Source organism: Salmo salar, chromosome 09, assembly GCF_965601325.2.
Source record: "Salmo salar chromosome 09, fSalSal1, whole genome shotgun sequence".
Lineage (NCBI taxonomy): Eukaryota > Metazoa > Chordata > Actinopteri > Salmoniformes > Salmonidae > Salmo > Salmo salar.
This window is the reverse complement of record NC_138299.1, coordinates 150,308,540-150,334,594: the sequence shown is the minus strand read 5'-3', so window position 1 is coordinate 150,334,594 and position 26,055 is coordinate 150,308,540. Positions and strand designations below refer to the sequence as shown.

Below are 26,055 nucleotides of genomic sequence, written 5' to 3'. Positions count from 1 at the left end.
GCTCTTAGCTGTGCCTCAAGCATTGAGCTGTTTATGACTTTCTTCAAGCCTATCAACTCCCGAGATTAGGCTGATGTAACCGATGTGAAATAGCTAGCTAGTTAGCGGGGTGCGCACTAATACCGTTTCAATCAGTGACGTCACTCGCTCTGAGACCTTGAAGTAGTTGTTCCCCTTGCTCTGCAAGGGCCGCGGCTTTTGTTGAGTGATGGGTATCGATGCTTCCATGGTGGCTGTTGTCGACGTGTTCTTGGTTCGAGCCCAGGTAGGGGCGAGGAGAGGGACAGAAGCTATACTGTTACGCTGGCAATATTAAGTGCCTATAAGAACATCCAATAGTCAAAGGTATATGAAATACAAATGGTATAGAGAGAAATAGTCCTATAATCCAACTACAACCTAAAACGTCTTACCTGGGAATATTGAAGACTCATGTTAAAAGGAAACTACCAGCTTTCATATGTTCTCATGTTCTGAGCAAGGAACTTAAACGTTAGCTTTTTTACATGGCACATATTGCACTTTTACTTTCTTCTCCAACACTTTGTTTTTTCATTATTTAAACCAAATTGAACATGTTTCATTATTTATTTGAGGCAAAATAGATTTTATTGATGTATTATATGAAGTTAACATAAGTGTTCATTCAGTATTGTTGTAATTGTCATTATTACAAATAAATAAAAAAAATATAAACTGGCCGATTAATCGGTATCGGCTTTTTTGGTCCTTCAATAATCGGTATCGGCGTTGAAAAATCATAAGCGGTCGACCTCTGTTTTTTTTTTTTTATCTCAAGGGGTAACAAAAAGACTATAGTACATGCCAATAATGTGCCATTAAAGTAACAGGGTTGACCGTAATAGGGTTGAGGTTTTCATCTTAAGTTAGCCATTAATCGCCTTGTGAAATGGGGAATGGAAGCTTGTTTTGTGCAACAGGGAAGGGCAATTGAATGCAATCTTCACTTTATTTTTTTATTTTTTTACATTGTTAAAACATTTCTAGCCCATCTATTAGTAACATGGTGTTATGCTCAGTTTTCCATCACAAAACGCCAGAAAAGAGTAAATACTATGATTTGACTATTATATTTTCAATGTTTCTTTAAAAAAATGACAAAATAAAGGAATATAGTTTCACTATATTAAATAAAATGAGAGTTCAGTTGACGCAACAGGGTTACAATCATCACTAATCATATTAAATCTTCAGAAAGGACAATCAAAGCAACAGCATAACTTGGGCTTTACAATGACTGTCACGACACCGCCCGATGGTGGCGCCCCTCCTCGACCGGGCGGCGCTCGGCGGTCGTCGTCGCCGGCCTACTAGCTGCCATCGATCCTTTTTGTTTCACTTTCTGTTGGTTAGGTCTAGGTAGGCACGCACCTGTTTTGGTTTAGTTATTAGTAGGGGGGGTTATTTAGTCTAGCAAGGTATGTCTGTGTTTGTGTGTGATTATTTTCGTCAGGTTGTACGTCTGGGGAACAGGTGTTTTTTCCCTTCTGCCTGTAGGTTTTGTGGCAGTGTGTTTTGGGCTGCGTCCCTACGCTGTGTTCGGGCTGTTTATGGGTATTTGTTTTACCTTGCCCTGCCCTACCTGATTTTGGCAAGCGTGGATTATTTATTAAAAAGAAACGAGTGTTCACGGAATTGTGTCTCCTGCGCCTGACTTCAACCCTCCTGCTCCCTTGAGCATTCTGACAATGACGGTGAAAGCCTGAAGAAATGTTGGTTAGATCTTCCCAGGAAAGTTGGAAAAATATGACGAGGGACATGTCAAAATGCAGATTTTTATTTTTATTCATTTTATTCATATAAAAAACCTTATTTATAGAAAAGTCTGTGGCATATTTTAAAAGGCACTTCATTAAATGTAATAGCTTTATTCCATACTAAGTAAAGGAAAATAACATTAGTAAGGATTTGGATGTTTTGAACCCATAGTTCCCTCTGGTCTTTGACTTCTCCCTCACTAGAACTCCACTTCCCTACACACGTGTTGCACTGGGATTGATGACATAACATCAGCACCCTTGTCATTGTGAGTGTTGACAACAATGTGTTAACAACACTCAGGTTACACTGTTGAAAAGAAAGCAGCTACCCTGCCACAACACAGCCTGGTTATAAATAGCCTCTTGCTAGGTTTAGTTATTGCCCTGCTACATTTAACACCCCTGTGGGTTTCTGCTGTTAGCAGCAAAGTTCCTAAGCCACAATGTGGTTTTGAACAAATGGCTTGCGATGGTTTCAAGGTGGACATCATTTTGGCTGTTGTTAGCCTACCCATTAGATGAAGTGTGTTACAAGCTGATTGTCACTAGACTAGGGCTGACCCCATTTAGTTGACTGGTCGATTGTTTGTTTGGTCAGTAGGCTGTTGGTCGACCAAGATTTATTTTTTGGAGCAGTGGCAAATATAAAAAAATAGCACCGCCCTGTCTGATCCCGCGGGGCACCAGCGGAGGCCGCGAGGGACACCTGCGGGGCCTGCTGAGTGGCTCCATGGGAGGCCTGTCTGAGTGGACTAATCCATTGGGGGCCGCCGGGACCCGCGGGGCCTGTCTGAGTGGACTAATCCATTGCGGAGGCCTGTCTGAGTGGACTAATCCATTGCGGAGGCCTGTCTGAGTGGACTAATCCATTGCGGAGGCCTGTCTGAGTGGACTAATCCATTGCGGAGGCCTGTCTGAGTGGACTAATCCATTGCGGAGGCCTGTCTGAGTGGACTAATCCATTGCGGAGGCCTGTCTGAGTGGACTAATCCATTGCGGAGGCCTGTCTGAGTGCCCGCGGAGGCCTGCGAGGGACTCCATTGCGGAGGCCTGTCGGGGCCCGCGGGGCCGCTGAGTGGACTAATCCATTGCGGAGGCTGTGGGGATGGCACACCAGCATCACCAGTAGTACATTTACTGTTAATTCCCATTTCTCATCTACAGTGTTTGTTTGGTTATGGTAATTTCTGTTAATTTATTTGATTTATTATTATTATTATTATTATTATTATTATAATAGTCTTACCGTTGTCATTGTAGGAGCGGACACGTTGTTTGCAGAGAGCACAACTTAGGCTACACTTGTTAGAAAAAAGTTGTGGTTTATTTCATTCCGTTTACTAGTTGTCAAATTATTCTTTGACAAGAGCGCTCCAAAACAAAAGACAATCTTGAGTAAGGACATGCTGATTACGCATAGAAGTAGGCCTAGGCTACCTGGCCTGAATACGCATAGAAGTAGGCCTAGGCTACCTGGGCCTGATTACGCATAGAAGTAGGCCTAGGCTACCTGGCCTGATTACGCATAGAAGTAGGCCTAGGCTACCTGGCCTGAATACGCATAGAAGTAGGCCTAGGCTACCTGGCCTGAATACGCATAGAAGTAGGCCTAGGCTACCTGGCCTGATTACGCATAGAAGTAGGCCTAGGCTACCTGGCCTGAATACGCATAGAAGTAGGCCTAGGCTACCTGGCCTGATTACGCATAGAAGTAGGCATTGGCTACCTGGCCTGAATACGCATAGAAGTAGGCCTAGGCTACCTGGCCTGATTACGCATAGAAGTAGGCCTAGGCTACCTGGCCTGCCCGCAAATATAGGCCTATAAATGTGCCCATTTGGGGATCTGATACTATTTCTGATTGTCTTAACCATCACAAAGGAGCTTCTCAAAGAAAAAATGTATTTGCATCAAACAGCAAGTAAACAGTGTTTTTACATCCATAGAGAATGACAATAGTTCCTCAATGTAGTCTACTTGATACATTTTTTTGCATCTCTCTATCGATTACCACTCAGCATGAAAGGGGGTAAAAAATGTCATGCTCTGATCTGGTGGAAACATCATAAAATAGGCCTACCTAATTACTTCTTATCCCTTGCACAAATAGCCTACTGAGCGCCCAGAATATTTATACAATGTTGCATGTTTGCTAGCACTAGCTTTGGGACATACCAAGTTAATAGTTGTTACAATGTTTCAAGTTTCTTGCAGACAGGCCATGCGTCGCCAATGTGATTTATAGGATATTTATTTTTATCAGGATATTTTCTACCTGCAGGCTGCAATGTTTTTATTTGTTGGCTTTATGTAGGCTATTTTTACATAGTTGGCAATAGTTACTTTTAGATTTGTATGGTTTTAATTTCAGATATATTTTTGATTAACCACATTATATTGATTTTGAGATGTTAAGACTTTATTATAAATTAAATGATACTGTTCCACACAAAAGTACATATAAAACAGGCACATAGAGTAGTAGAAATCGTACGAAAACTTGGCACTCTGTGGAAAAGGTTGCCGACTGCTGGTGTAGCCTTCAGCAGCCTAATGGCAGAATCTGCAAAGGCCAACAGCAGGAGGCCAACAGCAGGAGGAGGAGGAGAACATATTTATTTTATTTTTTTCTGGGTAGGCTATATTGATCTCTGTCTACCTCTTTAGTAATTTGTGTGTCTTCATTTTGAATCGCAGTGCTTAAAGCATCAGACAAGCTCAGTAGCCTACATATAGTGGATTTTATTCAAACATAGGGTGTGTCTATATTTGGGAAAATCCAAGTTTAAAAATGTAGACCAATTTATTGGTCGAAAGGACAGACGACTCTTGGTCAACCAAGATTTTTGTTTTGTTGTGGACAACCCTACACTAGATCTACTGTGTGGTGTTGGGCGGTATCCAGATACCTTCAAAACGTTCCTGTACCATACCGGGGTATACGGTATTACTGGCAGTGCATGCAAAGGGTGCTATTTCTTTCCAAACCCCCAAAAATATATACATTATTCTTTTGACACACAAAACAAATTTTGGCAACAGGAATCTTGATCCTGGAGGAGATTGATTGTCTCTGCTCTAAGAAGCTTGATCTTGCAAGCCAGCCACTTAGCCAGCCACTTAGCCAGCCAGTTAACTAGCCACTTAGCCAGCCAGTTAACTAACCACTTAGCCAGCCACTTAGCCAGCCAGTTAACTAGCCACTTAGCCAGCCACTTAGCCAGCCAGTTAACTAGCCACTTAGCCAGCCACTTAGCCAGCCAGTTAACTAACCACTTAGCCAGCCACTTAGCCAGCCACTTAGCCAGCCAGTTAACTAGCCACTTAGCCAGCCACTTAGCCAGCCAGTTAACTAGCCACTTAGCCAGCCACTTAGCCAGCCAGTTAACTAACCACTTAGCCAGCCACTTAGCCAGCCACTTAGCCAGCCAGTTAACTAGCCACTTAGCCAGCCAGTTAACTAACCACTTAGCCAGCCACTTAGCCAGCCAGTTAACTAGCCACTTAGCCAGCCAGTTAACTAACCACTTAGCCAGCCACTTAGCCAGCCAGTTAACTAGCCACTTAGCCAGCCACTTAGCCAGCCAGTTAACTAGCCACTTAGCCAGCCAGTTAACTAGCCACTTAGCCAGCCACTTAGCCAGCCACTTAGCCAGCCAGTTAACTAGCCACTTAGCCAGCCACTTAGCCAGCCAGTTAACTAACCACTTAGCCAGCCACTTAGCCAGCCACTTAGCCAGCCAGTTAACTAACCACTTAGCCAGCCACTTAGCCAGCCACTTAGCCAGCCACTTAGCCAGCCAGTTAACTAGCCACTTAGCCAGCCACTTAGCCAGCCAGTTAACTAGCCACTTAGCCAGCCACTTAGCCAGCCAGTTAACTAGCCACTTAGCCAGCCAGTTAACTAGCCACTTAGCCAGCCAGTTAGCCAGCCAGTTAGCCAGCCAGTTAACTAGCCAGTTAACTAGCCACTTAGCCAGCCACTTAGCCAGCCAGTTAACTAGCCACTTAGCCAGCCATTAGCCAGCCAGTTAACTAGCCACTTAGCCAGCCCCTTGGCCAGCCAGTTAACTAGCCACTTGGCCAGCTTGTTAACTATCCACTTGGCCAGCTTGTTAACTATCCACTTGTCCAGCTTGTTAACTATCCACTTGGCCAGCCAGTTAACTATCCACTTGGCCAGCCAGTTAACTATCCACTTGGCCAGCCAGTTAACTATCCACTTGGCCAGCCAGTTAACTATCCACTTGGCCAGCCAGTTAACTATCCACTTGGCCAGCCAGTTAACTACCCACTTGGCCAGCCAGTTAACTAGCCACTTGGCCAGCCAGTTAACTAGCCACTTGGCCAGCCACTTGGCCAGCCACTTAGCCAGCCACTTAGCCAGCCAGTTAACTAGCCACTTAGCTAGCACCTTAGCAAACCAAATGCATAGCTGGAGCCCTGAGTTGGAAATAATTTATTTGGCACATCTTGGATAGTGTAACACAAGCAGTGGCGTAGCTTTAGGGCGCCCCAAACTATTGAACATTTATGCCGGTATACAATATATATGATTTACCGCCCAATTTCAGGTAATGTTGGGAGCCCTGTACAACTGCTGACTCAAGTTGAAATTATATTTTCTCTCTCAGAACTCTGTCGCATCGATGAGCCTCGGTGCCACGATGAAAATACCATCCTCAGCTTCGAGGCCATCCGCAGTATCCACAAGCAGATGGATGACGATGCTAATGGCAATGTGGATGTGTCAGAGACGGACGGGGTGAGTAGTACCACCATGTTCCCTACACAATGTGGGCGTGTCAGAGAAGGACTGGGTGAGTAGCACCACCAGGTTCCCTACACAATGTGGGCGTGTCAGAGAAGGACTGGGTGAGTAGTACCACCATGTTCCCTACATAATGTGGGCGTGTCAGAGAAGGACTGTGTGAGTAGCACCACCAGGTTCCCTACACAATGTGGGCGTGTCAGAGACGGACGGGGTGAGTAGCACCACCATGTTCCCTACACAATGTGGGCGTGTCAGAGAAGGACTGGGTGAGTAGCACCACCAGGTTCCCTACACAATGTGGGCGTGTCAGAGAAGGACTGGGTGAGTAGTACCACCAGGTTCCCTACACAATGTGGGCGTGTCAGAGAAGGACTGTGTGAGTAGCACCACCAGGTTCCCTACTTCATTACATTTCAATAGCATTTGATAGATTACAGGTGTTTCCATTGTGTGATGTGTTGGGGAGGATGTAGCTACTGTGCTGCATGTCACCAGTCAAACCTGTCTATGTGAGTCACAGAAAAGTGGCCTGAAGGTATCAGTACTCTAATCCCCAGTCATCCACCAGCAGGGATTCCTTCTGAAGATGGCCACAGATAATGAGATTAGTTAATGGCTGCTCGGTAATGGCTTTTACTTTGCTATTGAAGTAAGTGGTGGATTTGTGGTCCTCCTGCTTCTCATGTTGTAGCTTTAGGGCGCCCGCTTGAGTTCACTGAGTAGAAACCCTGCTGGTTTTTACTATGGCGCTGGAGGAGTTGGCTCCTGTTTTACAGGCTCCTAACCAATTGCTATTTTGTGTGTTGTTTATAACTTATTTTGTACATAATGTTTCTGCCACAGTCTCTTATGACAGAAAAGAGCTTCTGGATATCAGAACAGCGATTACTCACCTCGAACTAGACAAATATTTTTTCTTTAATGAGTCAGACGCGAAGGATTTACTGCTGATACCTGACCAGGCCCAAATTCCCGTAATTCGCATGAAGAAGAGACGCTGATACAGGTCCGGGTGCCTTTTGAGAATTCGTTGGCGAGTGAATAACCTTCCTCTACCATCCGTCCTATTGGCCAAAGTGCAATAATTGGAGAATGAACTGGATGAGCTCCGTTCAAGTCTATCCTACCAACAGGACATTTAAAAACTGTAGTATCTTATGTTTCACCGAATCGTGGCTGAACGACAACATGCATCAGCAAGACACGGGGTGGTTTTTCCGTGCATTGGCAAGACGGAACAGCTGCCTCCGGTAAGACATGGGATGGTGGTCTGTGTCTGTCAATAACAGCTGGTGCGCGAAATCTAATATTTAGGAAGTCTCAAGGTTTTGCTCGCCTGAGTATCTCTTGATAAGCTGTAGACCACACTATTTACCAAGACAGTTTTCATCAATTTTTCAAATCTGTCTATTTACCACCACAAACTGATGCTGGCATTAAGACCGCACTCAACGAGCTGTATAAGGCCAAAAGCAAACAAGAAAATGCTCATCCAGAGGCGGCGCTCCTAGTGGCCGGGGACTTTAATGCAGGACTTATTCATTTTACCTCATTTCTACCAGCATGTCAGTGTGCAACCAGAGGGACCATAATTCTATCCTGATTCCTGCTTACAAACGAACGCTAAAGCAGGAAGTACCCGTGAGTCGCTCAATATGGAAGTGGTCAGATGACGCAAATGCTAAGCTACAGGACTGTTTTGCTAGCATAGACTAGAATATGTTCCGGTATTCATCCGATTGCATTGAGGAGTTTACCACATCAGTCACTGGCTTCATCAATAAGTACATCGATGACGTCGTCCTCACAGTGACTGTACGTACATACCCCAACCAGAAGTCATGGATTACAGGCAATATATGCACTGAGCTAAAGGGTAAAGCTGGTGCTTTCAAGGAACGGGACTCTAACCCGGAAGGAAGAAATCCTGCTCTGCCCAGCGAACCAGCAAACAGGCAAGCCGTCAATGCAGGACTAAGATTGAATCCTTCTACACCGGCTCTGACGCTCGTCGGATGTGGCAGGGCTTGCAAACTATTACAGACTACAAAGGGAAGCCCAGCCGTGTGCTTCTCAGTGACACGACCTTACTAGATGGGCTAAATGACTTCAATGCGCGCTTCGAGGCAAGCAACACTGAAGCATGCATGAGAGCACCAGCTGTTCTGGACGACTGTGTGATCACACTATCCGTAGTAAGACCATTAAACATTCACAAGGCCGTAGGGCCAGACTGATTACCAGGACGTGTACTCGGAGCATGCGCTAACCAACTGGCAAGTGTCTTCACTGACATTTTCAACCTGTCCCTGACAGTGTCTGTAATACCTACATGTTTCAGGCAGACCACAATAGTCCCTGTGCCCAAGAACTCCAAGGTAACCTGCCTAAATGACTACTGACCTGTAGCACTCACGTCTGTAGTCATGAAGTGCTTTAAAAGACTGGTCATGGATGACATCAACACCATCATCCCAGAAACCCAAGACCCACTCCAATTCGCATACCGCCCCAACAGATCCACAAATAACACAATCTCCATTGCACCCAACACTGCCCTTTCCCACCTGGAGAAAAAAAACACCTACGTGAGAATGCTGTTCATTGACTACAGCTCAGCGTTCAATACCATAGTGCCCACGAAGCTCATCACTAAGCTAAGGACCCTGGGACTGAACACCTCCCTTTGCAACTGGATTCTGGACTTCCTGACGGGCCGCCCCCAGGTGGTAAGTGTAGGCAACAACACATCTGCCACGCTGATCCTCAACACGGGGGCCTCTCAGGGTTGCATGTTTATTCCCCTCCTGTACTCCCTGTTCACCCATGACTGTGTGGCCAAGCACGACTCCAACGCCATCATTAAGTTTGCAAACGACACAACAATGGTAGGCCTGATCACCGACAACGATGCGACGGCCTATAGGGAGGAGGTCAGAGACCTGGCAGTGTGGTGCCAGGACAACATCTTCCTCAACGTGATCAAGACAAAGGAAATGATCGTGGACTACAGGGAAAGGGGTGCCGAGCACGCCCCCATTCAAATCGACAGGGCTGTAGTGGAGCAGGTTAGGAACTTCAAGTTCCTTGGTGTCCACATCACCGACAAACTATCATGGTCCAAACACACCAAGACAGTCGTGAAGAGGGCACTACAACGCATATTCCCCCCAGGAGACTGAAAAGATTTGGCATGGGTCCACAAATCCTCAAGAAGTTCTACAGCTGCACCATCGAGAGCATCCTGACTGGTTGCATCACCGCCTGGTATGTCAACTGCTCGGCCTCCGACCAGAAGGCCCGTACATCACTGGGGCTAAGCTTCCTGCCATCCAAGGCCCTAAATATTGCCAAAGACTACAGCCACCCTAGTTATAGACTGTTCTCTCTGCTAACACACGGCATGCGGTACCTGAGCGCCAAATCTAGGTCCAAAAGGCTTTTTAACAGCTTCTACCTCCAAGCCATAAGTCTGCTGAACAGTAAATCAAATGTCCACCCAGACTATTTGCATTGACCCCCCCCCCCCCCGCCATTCACTGTTTATTTCCTATGCATTGTCACTTTACCCCTACCTACATGTACATTACCTCAATTACCTTGACTAACCTGTACCTCTGCCTATTGACCTGGTACCGGTAGCCCCTGTATATAGGCTTGTTATTTTGTTACTCTTTTTTTCTTAACTGCATTGTTAGTTAAGGCCTTGTAAGTAAGCATTTCACAGTAAGGTCTAGACCTCGAGGTATTGGGACTTGTCCCCTCCTCTCTGCTGTGTAACCAGTGTCCCGGCCTCCTCTGGGACTGGGAGAGCTTGGCAAGGCAGCCACAGGCAGCACAGCATGGCTAGGCCAGTCCAGTCATTCCTTCAGTCAGAGAGAAGTCAGGGCTGAAAAAATGACACGTGTGGCCTGACCTCGCCTACCCGTAGCAGGCTTCCTCTCACAGGCTTCCTCTCGCAGGCTTCCTCTCACAGGCTTCCTCTCACACTGCAACCAGTAGTAGAGCAGCCACGACCAGGCTGAGAGAGGCCTGTAGGGCAGCCACGACCAGGCTGGGAGAGGCCTGTTAGGGCAGCCACGACCAGGCTGGGAGAGGCCTGTTGGGCAGCCACGACCAGGCTGGGAGAGGCCTGTAGGGCAGCCACGACCAGGCTGGGAGAGGCCTGTTAGGGCAGCCACGACCAGGCTGGGAGAGGCCTGTTAGGGCAGCCACGACCAGGCTGGGAGAGGCCTGTTAGGGCAGCCACGACCAGGCTGGGAGAGGCCTGTTAGGGCAGCCACGACCAGGCTGGGAGAGGCCTGTTAGGGCAGCCACGACCAGGCTGGGAGAGGCCTGTTAGGGCAGCCACGACCAGGCTGGGAGAGGCCTGTTAGGGCAGCCACGACCAGGCTGGGAGAGGCCTGTTGGGGCAGCCACGACCAGGCTGGGAGAGGCCTGTTGGGGCAGCCACGACCAGGCTGGGAGAGGCCTGTTAGGGCAGCCACGACCAGGCTGGGAGAGGCCTGTTAGGGCAGCCACGACCAGGCTGGGAGAGGCCTGTTAGGGCAGCCACGACCAGGCTGGGAGAGGCCTGTTAGGGCAGCCACGACCAGGCTGGGAGAGGCCTGTTAGGGCAGCCACGACCAGGCTGGGAGAGGCCTGTTAGGGCAGCCACGACCAGGCTGGGAGAGACGAGGCCCACCTCAGGAGGCTCTGGTCTGGGCTAGAGCCATCTTTCTCTGCAGCTTCTTTTGCAGGGGCTAAGCAGTGTTAGAGAAGGAGACACTGGCTCTGCAGACATCCCTGAAGCAGCCAGCCTGTGAATTAAGCACATATTGCCAGTGTCAGTCCTGGCTCAGAGCCAACACTGAGAAAAGCTGAACAAGGCATGTGGAGTGCTTGGACCGAAACAGCTTTGATGCCTGGGATCTTCTTAGAGAAAGAAAAATGTTACGATCATGTTTCATCATTTTTTTTGTGTTTTATTAGGATCTCCATTAGCTGTTGCAAAAGCAGACGCTACTCTTCCTGAAACATGAAACATCATAATACAGAACATTAATAGACAAGAACAGCTCAAGGACAGAACTACATACATTTAAAGTGGCGCAGCGGTCTAAGGCACTGCATCTCAGTGCTTGAAGCATCACTACAGACACCCTGGTTCGATTCCAGGCTGTATCACAACCGGCCATGATTGGGAGTCCCTTAGGGCGGCGCACAATTGGCCCAGCGTCGTCCGGGTTTGGCCGGTGTAGGCCGTCATTGTAAAAAATAATTTGTTCTTAACTGACATGCCTAGTTAAATAAAGGTTAAGTAAAATAAAAATATAAAAAGCTAAGATGATTGAAACAGCATGTTGCAGCTGAAAAACACACCGGACCAGGATTTTTGAAAACATCAGCAATTTGGCTACGTTGCCAAAGAAACGGTATGATTTATTGCCTGATTGATTGTGAGTGTCCGCCCTGTACTGAAAACCACCCACACTAAGCTCTGAATAAGGAAAATCAGCATCATGGCTTGTCCTGCGCCCATGTTCTTTGAGATGTTCTTTGTGGGGGCGTGTGTGTCGTACAGCAGCCAAGCTTCTTCCTCCCAGTGATAACAGCATGGGGGCTGGCTAGCGATGGATGAAACATAATGTCATCTAAGCCCTTTCGCTCTGCTTCTATGTTGTTGCTCAAGAGAACTGGAGACACTTGATGTTTCCGATATTACTTAGAGTAGGCTCGTTAGATTGAAAGATTGGTGAGTGTTTAGAGTAGAAGAGGAACACCTGATTTCCTGTTTGTGTTCCGCATCAAATAATGATCTATTGTCCACTGCTGTTAGAAATGGAGTTATAGGTTTGTACTTTCCATCACAGGTTCTCAGGCCAGTAAAGCTTCGGTGTAAAATATTATACATGTAAATGGCCAAACGTATAGATATTTATTGACATTCACTTGGTAAGACATTATCTGTGTTCCTGGCTGTTCCATTAATGCTAGGCTCCTCTCTACTGCACACTGTACTACAGTAACAAGGCTGGGTGCACACAGTGAAGTGAGCCCGGTCTGCAGCAGTAAGCTTAGCTGTCTGACTGCAGGCTGGGGAAGGCTGGGGAAGGCTCAGGGCATGCCTCTGTTGGTTATTCTCTGAGCACGCCGTACAGAGATCTTTTTATCCTTCCCTGGTATAGCTGGCACTTTGCAGTCTCTTAGGTCTACCTCAGCCTTGATGTAGCGGTTTGATTCCATCATCTATAAGTGACAGGCCACATAATCTTTTTGGCTGATTTGATTGATACCTCCCCTGTTCTTTCTTTACTTCTCTCTCTCCTCCCCTCTCTCTCTTACCTTCTCTCTGTCTTCCCTTCTGTCTCCCTCCATGTGACCCTGGCGACCTCCAGTTCCTGAGGGAGGACCTGAACTACCACGATCCCAAAGCCAAGCACAACAGTTTCCACGGAGACGACCAGTTCATCAGTGTGGAAGACTTGTGGAATACCTGGAAGGGTTCTGAAGGTGCTGGAACTTCGCTCAAACTAACACCGTGGTGTTACAGGAGCCTCCCGCTCTGTCTCTGCTCTCTACAGGCTAGCAGTACAAACAAGCCTCCCCTCCAGGCATGCTGTCCCACTTAGTGCATCCGTGTGCATATAAGAGAGTCTCAGACGATGAATCTCTTTCAGTACACTGTGTTCTCCTCTGAGAGCGCTGCTCTGCCCGTCCAACCGTCCTCGTTTGTGGTCTCACTGCTGACTGACACCATGTTAGCTACAGTACCAGTCAAAAGTTTGGACACACCTACTCATTTCAGAGTTCTTCTTCATTTTATACTATTTTGAACATTGTAGAATAATAGTGAAGATATCAAAACTATGAAATAACACATGGAATAATGTAACCAAAAAAGTGATAAACAAATCAAAATATATTTATATTTGAGATTCTTCAAAGTATTCACCCTTTCCCTTGATGACAGCTTTGCACACGTTTGGCATTCTCACAACCAGCTTCATGAGGTAGTCACCTGGAATGCATTTCAATTAACAGGTGTGCCTTGTTAACATTTTATTTGTGGAATTTCTTTCCTTCTTAATGCGTTTGAGCCAATCAGTTGTGTTGTGACAAGGTAGGGGTGGTATACAGAAGATAGCCCTTTTTGCGTACAATTCCATATTATGGCAAGAACAGCTCAAAGGAAAAACAACTGTCCATCATTACTTTAAGACATGAAGGTCAGTCAATACGGAAAATTTCAACAGTCGCAAAAACCATCAAGCGCTATGATGAAACTGGCTCTCATGAGGACCGCCACAGGAAAGGAAGACCCAGAGTTACCTCTGCTGCAGAGGATAAGTTCATTAGAGTTACCAGCCTCAGAAATTGCAGCCCAAATAAATGCTTCAGTTCAGAGTTCAAGTAACAGACATCTCAACATCAACTGTTCAGAGGAGACTGTGTGAATCAGGCCTTCATGGTCAAATTGCTGCAAAGAAACCACCAATAAAGGACACCAATCAGAAGAAGAGACTTGCTTTGGCCATGAAACATGAGCAATGGACATTAGACCGGTGGAAATCTGTCCTTTTGGTCTGATGAGTCCAAATTTGAGATTTCTGGTTCCAAATGCCGATTCTTTGTGAGACGCAGATGACATGAACAGATGATCTCCGCATGTGTGGAGCATGGAGGAGGAGGTGTGATGGTGTGGGGGCACTTTGCTGGTGACGCTGTCTGTGATTTATTTAGAATTCAAAGCACGCTTAACCAGCATGGCTACCACAGCATTCTGCAGTGATACACCATCCCATCTGGTTTGCGCTTAGTAGGACTATCATTTGTTTTTCAACAGGACAATGAACCAACACCTCCAGCCTGTGTAAGGGCTATTTGACCAAGGAGAGTGATGGAGTGCTGCATCAGATGACCTGACCTCCACAATCACCTGACCTCAACTCAATTGAGATGAGTTGGGCCACAGAGTGAAGGAAAAGCAGCTAACAAGTGCACAGCATATGTGGGAACTCCTTCAAGACTGTTGGAAAAGCATTCCAGGTGAAGTTGGTTGAGAGAATGCTACGAGTGTGCAAAGCTGTCATCAAGGCAAAGGCTGGCTACTTTGGGGAATCTAAAATATATTTTCATTTAACACTTTTGGTTACTGCAGGATTCCATATGTCTTATTTCATAGTGTTGATATCTTCACCATTCTACAATGTAGAAAATAGTAAAAATAAAGAAAATCCCTTGAATGAGTAGGTGTGTCCAAACTTTTGACTGGTACTGTATATCAGAACTCTTCCCTGCTGTTCTGAGCCTCCCTGTGCTTTGTACTGTCTGTTTTAAAGTACTGTGTTGTTTTTACATTTGTATCATCAGTAATTAGATTTGGATTGAAAGCTTAGATTTTCTGTCTGGTTACTGTATAGGTAAGGGAGAGTATTTTCTCAGCCTCTCTGCACTTAGGCTGCCCAGCCAGAGTAGTCAAACGTGTCAATTGGTATGTCATCATTGTCAAGTGAAGTGCAGACCACTTAGCAGCTCAAGCATCCTAGCAGAGGGTGATCAGTGTACCTGTCATCAGAACACACACACACACACACACACACACACACACACACACACACACACACACACACAGAGAGAGATAACAACCATCCACACTGATGTACCAGCTACGCCTCCCTCTCCTTGACCTGCTGGCATTACACTCACTACTCTTTGTCCCTTACCCCTCCTTCCTTCCTCCCTCTCTCTTTATCTGTCTCTCTCATTCCACCCTCCCCTCTCCCTACCTCTCTTCTGTCCACCATCTCTCCAACCCCCCCCCCCCCCCTCCCGTTTCCCTCTCTGGTTGTGTCTGAGTCTCTGCATTGCAGCTTCCGTCAGGGGGTGCTCAGAGCGGAGGTTTGGAGCCAGGAAACTGCAGAAGCACATTAACCCAGCTAGCTAGTCGGCCTGAACCCACACAAAACCTCACTGGTGCTGACTCCCTGCCAGTCCGTCTCCCTTCCTCTGGCTTTTATTGAGAGATGGCCAACGTGTGTAGTTACATTTAAGTGTGTTATGATAGAGGATACCTCTAAGGGTTTTTGGATACACTCGTCTCACGGCGACACTCATAAATTATAAAGCGGAGTCAAATGTTCTCTCTCTGTGTGTGGGTATGCGTTGGCTCAATGTTGGCATTTAACCAGTGATGGAAATTACTGAGGCTGAAACGGTCTTTAGAGAGAGTTGAGAAGCAAGGATAGTGTGGTAATTTCATGTTTGTGTATTGCAGTGTACAATTGGACAGTGGACGATGTGGTGTTGTGGCTCACCCACGTGGAGCTGCCGCAGTATGTGGATGCCTTCCGCAAGATGCACTTCAACGGCACTATCATGCCCAGGTAAATTAACCCACAGGGTCCTTCCTACCAACCCTCCTATTCTCTCTCTCTCTCTCTTCCCCAATCTACCTTTAACTGCACTGTAGAGTCTCAATCTGTCTGTTTCTGTCAGGCTGGCTGTGAAGAACGCCACTCTGACAGTGTCCATTCTGAAGATGCTGGATCGCAGCCATGTTCAGAAGCTGCAGCTCAAGGCCTTGGACACTGTGCTGTTCGGAGCCCCACTCAGTAAGTGGATTACTTTTATTTATTTTTTTACAATTACATTACCTATTAGTGTTAGTAGTGTGTTTATCTTTCACCCAGACCGATAAAGGAGGATTTCTGTTGGATACTGAAGCGACTGTTTGTGAATGTAATTCTAAGAGGAAGAACAGTGTCTGTTCTGTTTGTCTCTCCAAAGAGAGACAGTTTGTAAAAAAACAACTCCAAAATGTGTTCATTAGTGTCAAGCAGCAGCTTGGCGGCGCTGGAAAATCTGTTATCAAGTTTTAATGTCACATGCACCAGTTTAAATGTCCTTATTGCAAGCTATAAACCCAACCATGCAGTAACCAAGAACAACGTAATACTAAAAATAACGTAAGGTACAACAAAAATAAGAAATAAGCCCCTCCCCCCTATGTTTTAGTTAATCATTTGGACTACCTGCAGTCAGCCTTCTTGCTGCAGCACAGAATACAGTGAATCAGTATGATCCATTTAAATTCTGCTACAATGATAAATAACATCATTTTATGAGTATCACCAGGGTTACTCTGAGGCCAGAAACCACCATGCTTTCCCCTAAAGTAAGTGAAGCCCTCGTTAGAAAGGCTATTCTGTGGTGCTCTGTGTGCCATACCAAAAGCTTTTCCAGCCTCAGCAGAGAGAGAGCTTTACTATTAAAGAGGAAGTGAGTTGATGCTCAGGCTGAGCTACTCTGTATTCTAGGCACACACCTTTGGCGCACTGAGACACATACAACACCTGTAGGACCCTATAACATCACACCTCTGGTACACTGAGACACACCACACCTGTAGGATCCTATAAAATCACACCTCTGGTACACTGAGACACACCACACCTGTAGGATCCTATAACATCACACCTCTGGTACACTGAGACACACCACACCTGTAGGATCCTATAAAATCACACCTCTGGTACACTGAGACACACCACACCTGTAGGATCCTATAAAATCACACCTCTGGTACACTGAGACACACCACACCTGTAGGATCCTATAACATCACACCTCTGGTACACTGAGACACACCACACCTGTAGGATCCTATAAAATCACACCTCTGGTACACTGAGACACACCACACCTGTAGGATCCTATAACATCACACCTCTGGTACACTGAGACACACCACACCTGTAGGATCCTATAAAATCACACCTCTGGTACACTGAGACACACCACACCTGTAGGACCCTATAAAATCCCACCTCTGGTACACTGAGACACACCACACCTGTAGGATCCTATAACATCACACCTCTGGTACACTGAGACACACCACACCTGTAGGATCCTATAACATCACACCTCTGGTACACTGAGACACACCACACCTGTAGGATCCTATAACATCACACCTCTGGTACACTGAGACACACCACACCTGTAGGATCCTATAACATCACACCTCTGGTACACTGAGACACACCACACCTGTAGGACCCTATAAAATCACACCTCTGGTACACTGAGACACACCACACCTGTAGGACCCTATAACATCACACCTCTGGTACACTGAGACACACCACACCTGTAGGACCCTATAACATCACACCTCTGGTACACTGAGACACACCACACCTGTAGGATCCTATAACATCACACCTCTGGTACACTGAGACACACCACACCTGTAGGATCCTATAACATCACACCTCTGGTACACTGAGACACCACACCTGTAGGATCCTATAACATCACACCTCTGGTACACTGAGACACACCACACCTGTAGGATCCTATAACATCACACCTCTGGTACACTGAGACACAGTGTACCAGAAGATCTCTTTGTTTCTTGGGACCTAGAACAAGCATCTCTGTTTTGTCCGAGTTTAAAAGTAGAACGTTTGCAGCCATCCACTTCTTTATGTCTGAAACACAGGCTTCTAGCGAGGGCAATTTTGGGGCTTCACCATGTTTCATTGAAATGTACAGCTGTGTGTCGTCCGCATAGCAGTGAAATTTAACATTATGTTTTCGAATGACATCCCCAAGAGGTAAAATATATATAGTGAAAACAATAGTGGTCCTAAAACGGAACCTTGAGGAACACCGAAATTTACAATTGATTTGTCAGAGGATAAACCATTCACAGAGACAAACTGATATCTTTCCGACAGATAAGATCTAAACCAGGCCAGAACTTGTCCATGTAGACCAATTTGGGTTTCCAATCTCTCCAAAAGAATGTGGTGATCGATGGTATCAAAAGCGGCACTAAGATCTAGGAGCACGAGAACAGATGCAGAGCCTCGGTCTGACGTCATTAAAAGGTCATTTACCACCTTCACAAGTGCAGTCTCAGTGCTATGATGGGGTCTAAAACCAGACTGAAGCGTTTCGTATACATTGTTTGTCTTCAGGAAGGCAGTGAGTTGCTGTGCAACAGCTTTTTCTCAAATTTTTGAGAGGAATGGAAGATTCGATATAGGCCGATTAGTTTTTTATAATTTCTGGGTCAAGATTCGGCTTTTTCAAGAGAGGCTTTATTACTGGCACTTTTAGTGAGCTTGGTACACATCCGGTGGATAGAGAGCCGTTTATTATGTTCAACATAGGAGGGCCAAGCACAGGAAGCAGCTCTTTCAGTAGTTTAGTTGGAATAGGGTCCAGTATGCAGCTTGAGGGTTTGGAGGCCATGATTATTTTCATCATTGTGTCAAGAGATATAGTACTAAAACACTTTAGTATCTCCCTTGATCCTAGGTCCTGGAAGAGTTGTGTAGACTCAGGACAATGGAGCTTTGGAGGAATACCCAGATTTAAAGAGGAGTCCGTAATTTGCTTTCTAATGATCATGATCTTTTCCTCAAAGAAGTTCACACCACACCTGTAGGATCCTATAAAATCGCTTTTGTGGACAGAATCATTGAATCCAGACATGGAATTCAATAATAAATGTATTGAACTTATTAGAAAATGAATTTGCCCAAGATAATCATAAGACAAAATGCATCAGTGATTCATATATTCCTGTAACTTTTTGAAACAGCACAGGAATTCCCCTGTCTGTGTGTATGTCTACTTTGTGTAGCCGTTAGCGATGATGCTAATGATAACTATCTTCTGGTAGAGATGGAAAGGCTTTCTCAAAAACCTTCTCAATTAAATGTTAACTACAAAGTAGCCTGCCTGGCAGAATGACATCAGGATTATTTTCCTCAATCCAGTGGCCATTTGTTTTGCCAACTCTGAAATCACATGAGTGATGCAGGAACATTGCTAACCAAACAACGGTCTCTTGCTTGTGCACACTTTCATTAATGAGGTGCATGTCCTACCCTGGCACTAAGTCCTACCAGTTATGCAGTTAAAAGCACTTGCACTGTGCGAAAGCCCTTAGACAAGATAGGAAACAGAACACGTCCGTTGTAGTTATGTGGAGCATGATTAGTCATTCCCACAGCAACCCTGGGCCTGGTTAAGCAGGAAACACGCAGCAGTTGGTTCCTGACAGCTATCTCACAGTGACATACTTCTGCATGCTGTAACAACCTCTAGTCCCCAGGGGCTGCTGCTGTATCAGTGGTTGGTAGACACACCAGTTTCCCCCGTTTTTGTTTTCCTACTGGAAATGTATGGCATTCTGTTGGTCATTCCCTGTCAGACTGGCCCTGGGGCTTGGGAGAACCTGCTCATGTCGTGTCACCACCAGATGGTTCCTGGGAATCGTACCAGTGGGTTAGCCCTGGGGAGGGAAGGAGAACCTGATGTCTCACATTCTGGGGCTGCAGTGTGTGTGTGTGTGTGTGTGTGTGTGTGTGTGTGTGTGTGTGTGTGTGTGTGTGTTTCACTATACTTGTGGGGACCAGAAGTCTTCACAAGAATAGTCAACAAACAACAATTTGGGAAAATAAGATGTTGAATGGGACTGAATTGTGTGTCCCCACAAGGTTACTTATACAAGACTGTCTTTTTTTGCCTGATTCCGTTTTCTCAGTATTTCCCCAGTTTTTATTTTTTTAATCTTTTTTTTCTGGTTTTGCCTCTCAAAATCACACTTAACAAAATTGGATGTTCTATTTTTATTTTTTTATTTTTCTAACTCTACAACAATGCTTAAACCACATCAGGAGACAAGAATCCCTGGTCAGATTATGTAAGGAAACCAGAATATGAATGTGCCCTAGGCCTTCCTCTGGCCTTGAAGTTCTGTCTGCTCTGCTCTCCATACTAGAGAAAGAAGAGGACACTGTGCAGGGGGAAGAAAGAGTCGGGGGGAGAAGAGGTGGGGGTGTTAGGGGAAAGGGGGGGATTTGGGTTGTTTTATAGGAAGGTTGCAGCAGGATAAGGGAGCGTTAGGGGTCTGTGTCTGGCATGTTTCATTGTGCGTGTGTTTAGTGAAGAGTCTCAGCTGGAGGAAGAGAAGAGGTCGTCTGGAGATGACAGCCCGAGCCTGAAGCCACAGGTCCTGCTGATAGTCCCACAGACTGGCTGTGCACGGCAGCAGCACTTTAAGACACATTTCACAATGGGCCCCATCAAAAATGGACACTTCTCCTTGTCTTAATGGCTGACGCATTTACCAAAGTGGACCCATTCCACAGCCCTTTTTCACAACCTATTACATGCAACTGGACTGTTTACCTGACGGAGAACCGAGAAAGACCGGTTTGAGCCAAGTTGTTCCCAGTCTAATGGTCAGTTAGACATGTCACTTTGGACTTTCTAGCCAACATTCCTGCTAATCAGCGACGTGTTTTCAAACAAAGAAAAAGCTAATGGATTGTGTTAGCTAGAGGAAAAGACCTACGGGTATCTGCCAAAAATTCCATCATTTGGTGTTTTGTTGTTGATGGTGGTGGAAAACTCTGTCTCAGGCGTGCTCCAGAATCTCCCATAAGTGTTCAATTGTGTTGAGATCTGGTGACAGACACACACACACCTTAATGAGACCAGTCTTTCAAAGTCACTGAGATCTCTTCTAGCCATAGTAGCCAAAATAATGGGAACTGGGCATTTATATACATGACCCTAAGCATGATGTAATGTTAACTGCTTATTTAACTCTTGGAACCACACTTGCTTTCAATATACTTTGTATCCCTCATTTACTGAAGGGTTTCCTTATTCTGGTACTTACCCGTTTAATTCTGGCAGTTGCCCGTTTAATTCTGGCAGTTGCCCGTTTAATTCTGGCAGTTGCCCGTTTTATTCTGGCAGTTGCCCGTTTTATTCTGGCAGTTGCCCGTTTTATTCTGGCCGTTACCTGTGCCTGTTTGTGTGTGTTGAACTGGTTGTATTCAACCACCAGTAATTGAACTGTAGCAACAGAAGATGCAAATGATTTAGTTGAGGATGTCCATAGGGATCAGATATTTCTCTGCAGTGTCTGGCCTTCCACAGATGAAGAGTTGGATTCTGATGCTGCAGACCCAAACAAATTGATAGCGAAGATGCTGAAATTCAATATCATGACAGCAATGCGAGAGGGAGTTGTTTTCCTGCGGGAAGGAACGGATGATTGGCCTGATGTATATTAGATAATAATAATATTAGAAACCATGTTATTTCTCCTGTGTGTTGGACATAAGACTGTAAAATCAACAGCAAATCAGCATAGTGATTTTTAATTTAGGAAAATCTGTTCCCAAGTATTCCCATGAATAAATAGAGGAAAATGTGATCGTATCCCATTGTAATCAAGGTTTGAAATTGTTCAGTTTTGATCAAATACTATATCTGTTTGGGATTATAGTGGTAAATGTACAAATGATTTAGAACTATGTTCCGGCCCCCGAACATCCGCTCAAGGAAAGATCGGCCCAGGGCTGAGTGTAATTGGGGACCCCTGCCCTAGAGCTTTATAAGGGAAAGGGCTTGGCCACCGTCATGTGGTTCACCTTGTTGATGTAACGCTGGTCTGACACCAGTCTAGTCATAAATGTTCTTCACTATCCGGCCAAGTTCTGCTGTTAATGGCCAACTGTGTTTGTACTGGATTGTGTAGACAAGGCTACAAGAGCCCACACACACAGCTCTTGACTGATGACCGAGGGAAAGAAAACATTGCCGTCCTAATGAGCACATAACCATGCATCATTACTCTACATCAATAACCTATGTCGGTGACATGAAAGGAAGCCTTGTGTCAGTGTGGAGGTTGTTTTTCTGTGAGGCGAAGGGAGGTCTTTTGTTCCTTGTCAATAACAGCCAGCCGAGAGAGCTTAGTGCGTAAGGCTTGTTTGTAAGTTGGCACGCCCTCTATGCGCCTGTATAGAGAGATGCCAGGCCCAGGCTTTAGCTCACACTCCACTTCCTCTTTTGTTTCACTCCAGGACATAAGTGCTGTGCTTGCTAAGAGGTCATGCTATGTGTTAGCTCAGATCTTGTCCCTTTACAGGCCCTACGACGGCTCGGCTTTCACAGCTTTAAGAGAATGGGCTTTGCAGTCTTCATCTCTCTGTGCTTTAAGGATGATTGATGGATCACGTCTAAGGCCTCTTGGCTGATTTTACATGAGGGTTAGTTGCTGCCTGCCTGGTTGGCGTGCTGGCAGTGACTGTGAGGAATGGGACTGTTCTGAATCCATTAGGATGGCAACATTATGACAGAGGACATTCACACCTCTCTACACGGGCCGAACCGTTCGCCCCCAGAGGACAGGAAGGGTTAAGACCGAGGTTGCTGGGGCTTTGATTCGTCGCCTCTCATGTAAATAGTGCGTTAATCTGCCTTTACCTTGGTCTTTTAGCCTGGTGCCTCCTCAACGCAACCCAACAACTACCGCACATCTCTCTTGGAGAGACCTCGCCACAGTACCATGACTTGAGTTCATTCAGTTTCACACACTTTCACAACATTAGTTCACCACCAATGAATTTTGCTGGATGAAGGGACAATCCGAAAACAATATGTACTCTTTTTATGTCTCCGCATCCAGTATGAAGGAGGTTAAAGAGTTTTGCGAGCCAATGCTAAATAGCTTTAGCGCAATGTTGGAAGCCTATGGTATCTGCTAGCATACTAGCTGTTACCATAAACTTACAATCTTTGCGCTAACGCTAGGGGAAGGACATAAAGGTCTTCATTGCCAAAATCCTGAAGTATACCTTTAACCTAACACTTTTCTCTCTCCCCAGTGAACACTCATAACCACCTGAAGGACTTCATGCTGGTGGTGTCCATAGTGATCGGCATTGGAGGCTGCTGGTTCGCCTACATCCAGAACCGCTACTCCAAGGACCACATGAAGAAGATGATGACTGACCTGGATGGCCTACAGAGGGCTGAGCAGAGCCTGCATGATCTGCAGAAGAAGTGAGTTTGTCTTTCCCTTCAGCCCATAGAAGTAGTGACTCTGAATGATGTCGTTATCCACTGGCTTGACGTCGTGGTGGCTTGACGTGTTCATTTAGTCAGGAATTGGCAGAGTAAACACGTTTTTCAGGTGTGTCATTTTGAAGCCACTCCATGATACAACAGAAACAGGAAGTGAAGGTTTAACTGGGCTGAAGCCATCAGTTGAGTTCCTCATTCAGAGCTCATTCTAGAGATTGTTGCAGTCATTATGCAAGAGGACAAAATATCCTGTCCGCACATTGTGGAACTGTTCTCTGGAATACCATTGAAGTTTCTCTGAAGTAAGTTTCACAGCTGATCACAAGAGGGACTTGGTATCTGTCCATGGAAATAATTTTTTTATGATTATTCTGCAAACACCTTTTGAAATCTGAGCTAGCATATGGCCCTCTCTAAGCTTCTGTCCTGGTTCTGTCACTATAGAGCTCAACTCCCCTTCCTCCTCTGTGACCCTCTCTCTCTGTCCTGGTTCTGTCACTATAGAGCTCAACTCCCCTTCCTCCTCTGTGACCCTCTCTCTCTGTCCTGGTTCTGTCACTACAGAGCTCAACTCCCCTTCCTCCTCTGTGACCCTCTCTCTCTGTCCTGGTTCTGTCACTATAGAGCTCAACTCCCCTTCCTCCTCTGTGACCCTCTCTCTCTGTCCTGGTTCTGTCACTACAGAGCTCAACTCCCCTTCCTCCTCTGTGACCCTCTCTCTCTGTCCTGGTTCTGTCACTATAGAGCTCAACTCCCCTTCCTCCTCTGTGACCCTCTCTCTCTGTCCTGGTTCTGTTACTACAGAGCTCAACTCCCCTTCCTCCTCTGTGACCCTCTCTCTCTGTCCTGGTTCTGTTACTACAGAGCTCAACTCCCCTTCCTCCTCTGTGACCCTCTCTCTCTGTCCTGGTTCTGTCACTACAGAGCTCAACTCCCCTTCCTCCTCTGTGACCCTCTCTCTCTGTCCTGGTTCTGTCACTACAGAGCTCCACTCCCCTTCCTCCTCTGTCACTACAGTATCACGTCTGTCTCCCACTAGTATTATAGTGCACCACACAGCTGCTTTGGTGGGGTGTGTGTTTGTCGTAACAGGGGAGCAGAAAGTATGTCTCGCAGCACGGTGTATTGTTCCTGTTGAATACAGACCAACTGGCTCATTCTCCATTCTATGGCATGGCGACAAGCCAGGAGGGTCAAAATCTTTCGCTTGGCAGGAGGGTCAAAATCTTTCCCTTGGCAGGAGGGTCAAAATCTTTCCCTTGGCAGGAGGGTCAAAATCTTTCCCTTGGCAGGAGGGTCAAAATCTTTCCCTTGGCAGGAGGGTCAAAATCTTTCCCTTGGCAGGAGGGTCAAAATCTTTCCCTTGGCAGGAGGGTTAAAATCTTTCCCTTGGCAGGAGGGTCAAAATCTTTCCCTTGGCAGGAGGGTCAAAATCTTTCCCTTGGCAGGAGGGTCAAAATCTTTCCCTTGGCAGGAGGGTCAAAATCTTTCCCTTGGCAGGAGGGTCAAAATCTTTCCCTTGGCAGGAGGGTCAAAATCTTTCCCTTGGCAGGAGGGTTAAAATTTTTCCCTTGGCAGGAGGTTAAAATTTTTCCTCCCCCTGGCAGACAGACTGCTTTGCTGACCACCCCTGTAGTCTAGGCTTGGGCAATGCCACAGTATACGATATAAACAGTTTATTTCGAAATACCGACGGTATGATTTTCAATACCATTTAAAAATGTGCTATGCCACGTTTACGTATAAATATAAGATGTGACAAAATAAATTATATCCAGCTCAGGGCTCCAGCTATTCATTTGGTTTGCTAAGTGGCTAGATGTCAGCTATGCATTTGGTTTGCTAAGTGACTCGATGTCAGCTATGCATTTGGTTTGCTAAGTGACTAGATGTCAGCTATTCATTTGGTTTGCTAAGTGGCTAGATGTCAGCTATTCATTTGGTTTGCTAAGTGGCTAGATGTCAGCTATTCATTTGGTTTGCTAAGTGACCAGATGTCAGCTATGCATTTGGTTTGCTAAGTGACTAGATGTCAGCTATGCATTTGGTTTGCTAAGTGACTAGATGTCAGCTATGCATTTGGTTTGCTAAGTGACTAGATGTCAGCTATGCATTTGGTTTGCTAAGTGGCTAGATGTCAGCTATGCATTTGGTTTGCTAAGTGACTAGATGTCAGCTATTCATTTGGTTTGCTAAGTGACTAGATGTCAGCTATGCATTTGGTTTGCTAAGTGACTAGGTGTCAGCTATGCATTTGGTTTGCTAAGTGACTAGGTGTCAGCTATGCATTTGGTTTGCTAAGTGACTAGGTGTCAGCTATGCATTTGGTTTGCTAAGTGACTAGGTGTCAGCTATGCATTTGGTTTGCTAAGTGACTAGGTGTCAGCTATGCATTTGGTTTGCTAAGTGACTAGGTGTCAGCTATGCATTTGGTTTGCTAAGTGGCTAGGTGTCAGCTATGCATTTGGTTTGCTAAGTGACTAGGTGTCAGCTATGCATTTGGTTTGCTAAGTGACTAGGTGTCAGCTATGCATTTGGTTTGCTAAGTGACTAGGTGTCAGCTATGCATTTGGTTTGCTAAGTGACTAGGTGTCAGCTATGCATTTGGTTTGC

At 45.9% G+C, this 26,055-nt stretch overlaps 1 protein-coding gene across 7 annotated transcripts in view; it reads left to right on the top strand.

Moving 5' to 3' along the window:
- stim1 (stromal interaction molecule 1) overlaps window positions 1–26,055 on the top strand; it is a 76,105-nt gene that overhangs the window by 16,836 nt on the left and 33,214 nt on the right. For all 7 annotated transcript variants that reach the window (XM_045723313.2, XM_045723311.2, XM_045723310.2 and 4 more), the window contains 5 exon segments: window positions 6,416–6,546; window positions 12,933–13,047; window positions 15,812–15,920; window positions 16,033–16,148; window positions 23,244–23,421. In XM_045723313.2, the coding sequence (XP_045579269.1) occupies window positions 6,499–6,546; window positions 12,933–13,047; window positions 15,812–15,920; window positions 16,033–16,148; window positions 23,244–23,421 (566 nt within the window). In that variant the 5' untranslated portion in view covers window positions 6,416–6,498.